The sequence below is a fragment of the Carya illinoinensis genome, chromosome 5 (assembly GCF_018687715.1).
Source record: "Carya illinoinensis cultivar Pawnee chromosome 5, C.illinoinensisPawnee_v1, whole genome shotgun sequence".
NCBI lineage: Eukaryota > Viridiplantae > Streptophyta > Magnoliopsida > Fagales > Juglandaceae > Carya > Carya illinoinensis.
Genome location: NC_056756.1, coordinates 36736718 through 36739466, shown reverse-complemented (window position 1 = coordinate 36739466; position 2749 = coordinate 36736718). Strand labels below are relative to the sequence as shown.

The 2749-nt window shown below is 38.9% G+C and overlaps 1 protein-coding gene across 1 annotated transcript; it reads left to right on the top strand.

The window, feature by feature from the left end:
• The first annotated feature begins 578 nt into the window (after positions 1 to 578).
• LOC122310306 (CLAVATA3/ESR (CLE)-related protein 16-like) lies at positions 579 to 923 on the top strand. The gene has a single exon (XM_043124202.1). It carries the CDS (start codon positions 579 to 581, stop codon positions 921 to 923), a length of 345 nt encoding a protein of 114 aa, XP_042980136.1.
• The last annotated feature ends 1826 nt before the right edge of the window (positions 924 to 2749 follow it).

The window sequence follows — 2749 nt, the reverse complement described above, 5'->3', positions numbered from 1 at the left end:
ACCCAATGCATGACCTCTAGATTTGAATATAATCCCGGCCGGGGGACAACGGCTATTAATACTGGACAGCCCCACACACCCTCTTCTCTCCTGATGATCTCTCCTCTCCGTCCCAAACATGACAGAAAGCTTTCTTATATAATTATGGAAGAATAAAAAATAAAAAATGCAGGAACTAACAAAGCGGTAGAAGAGAATCAGAGATGCTATAATATTGGGAGAAGAAAAGGCTGAGTTTCGATCGTGTGAGTCAAAGGTGCAAACCTCGAAGATATTTCAGAAGTGGAAAATATATATAAGAAACATTAGAAGGTTCCACGAATCTAGGGTCAAGCTCATGTGACTAGACCCTTAAGTTGAGGAAGCAGCAAGGCTAGCTGGTCTTTTCTCTCTTGCGCGCACTCTCAGAATAATCATCCAAAACCCACTTCTATTTACTCCCTAGCTAGCTTGGCTACTCTCTGATTTAGAGATCTGATTTTTGAGCTACTTTCTTATGGTCCTGCTCCTTTAATTTTCTGTTCTGAAGAAGCAGTACGGTTTGCCAGTAATCATCCATTATAGCCACAGTTAATGCAATGAATATAGTTCCATCAGAAGGTCTAAGAGCAAGAGGGAGTACTGCTCGGCATGCTGGAGCTTCTACTGCAATTTTCCTCTTGTGGGTCGTATTAATTTTCACCCAGATAAGTTTGTCTTTCGCTGCTGCTCATCGTGAAGATACCGGAGGCCGGCTTTTTAGGTCTCCACCGAGGAAAGAGAGGTTTTTCGAGACACCGACGAAGACGTTGTTTCATGCACCTTCGAGAACTACTAGTACTACTCCAGCTAAGGTTGTGGCCAATAATGGTGACCCGCGAGAGACTCTATATGGAGACGACAAGAGAATAATTCATACAGGTCCAAATCCCCTTCACAACTAGTGAAAATCCGAGGGTAGGTTATTCTAGCTGCAGTGTTTATGGTAGAGTTATTAATGCTAGGAATTAATTAAGATGGAAAATGACTGTAAGATCTTTCTGTTATCTGCTTTTGTTCCCCTTTCTCACTTTTGTATTAGAATGAGAGCATAACTCTAGCCTTTTCAGTCAAGTTTAATGAGGTTGTGGTACAATGTATCAATGGTGACCAGAACGAGGGAAAGAGAAGAAAAAAAGCAAGATAGTGAGCAGGCTAGTGTTAATGCTCTTGTTTCTATTGCAGTCTCCTTTCTGTACCTTCTGTTAAAAAGCTTTCAAATTTAATTGGTGTAGTTACCATTTCATCGTTTACTTTCTTTAATTTATTTGTTTTGCCAAAAATTTATTCAAGCATTAATGCATTGCATTCAGCTTGGGAGAGTTGCCACGTCATAATTAATTTCCTTAACGGTAGAGATGATCATCATAATTTTGGTTCTATCTATCATGAAAGTCCCTAACATCACAAACTGAACAGTCCCACTAATGGCTCTGGTGAACTTCAAACAATGGTAGGCCACTTCTGCAGTGAGAGAGCTCCCAAATCCCGGTCTCCCCCGGCCCCCTCTCTCTGCCTTTATCATTGTTTGGATTGGGATGCATCGGTACCCAAAAAGGAAGCCAAAAGGAATGAAGAAACATTGCCGCTAAGAGAGAGTATTGAATCAGATTCCTTTAAGCCTCCAAAAGAATAGATTCTTCATAGCTAAACTGGTGGCTAGCAAGCTAGTGTAGAGTCCTGATGATTGAAACTTGATTTGTAATCAAATTTCTAACGGAGTTCCGGCTGTCTTACTCTTACCAGTTTTGATTCTTATCCATAATTCATATATATAATGTTTTGCTTAGAACCTGTATTATTACCCTCCAGCGATGCCAAGAGATCAATGAAATCTGGAGTAGTTATTTTGATCATTAATGCTATATTCAGACTTAACTTTGCAAGCACAGCTAATTTTTTTTTTGAAAAAAAGTTAGACTCGCTTTAAAATGAGCAATATTAGATACATTTATGGGCAGGGTGGGTAAGTATAACGCAATTTTTTTGAAAAAAAGTAAAGTTTATTATTAAAAAATTAATTAATTTTTTTAATATAAATCTCATATTTACTTTTTTTTTTTTTTTTAAACAACCGAGCGGTGCCAGCCAAATATTATTTCTCTTGCCAAAGTAGTCCTACTACAGGTGGGCAGAAGAGCATTCAGCGTGTGTCGTTTCTTTGTTTTTTGAGCAATTAAGAAGGTGTGACACACTGGCCTGGCCGGCCGGCTGGATCGCTTTAACTATCGGTTGGATGTAGGGTTCTTCTTGATTGATTATTCCTAGAAGTCCTATTGTACATGAGTTAAATGCACACGTATATCTTTTTTCTTTTTCTCTATCGATCTCCTCTCAGATCAGAGGATGCCTGTCTCAAGGGCCAACACGCTTTCTCAAGATTTAGAACACTGTAAACCAAAGCAATTATTGGTGCATTCCCATGTGTTGAACTCAAATTCCCAAGCTTACCCTTGCAGAGGAGAGAAGAAATGTCATTTGATTAACAGAACCTCTGACTCTAACATTTATTGTCTTTGTATCTTCGCTCCAGTACCATTCGTTTGTTCAATAATATTATTAAACTGCGCTACTACTACTATACCCTATATATCAGCTTACAGAATGGAGGAGTACGTGGTTACTCTCTCTCTCTCTCTCTCTCAAAATATATATTACTTGTTGTCTCAGTGTTACTTATGGGGCAAAACAAAGTCCACGAACCGAAGGTGAGATCCATAATAAATTAAGA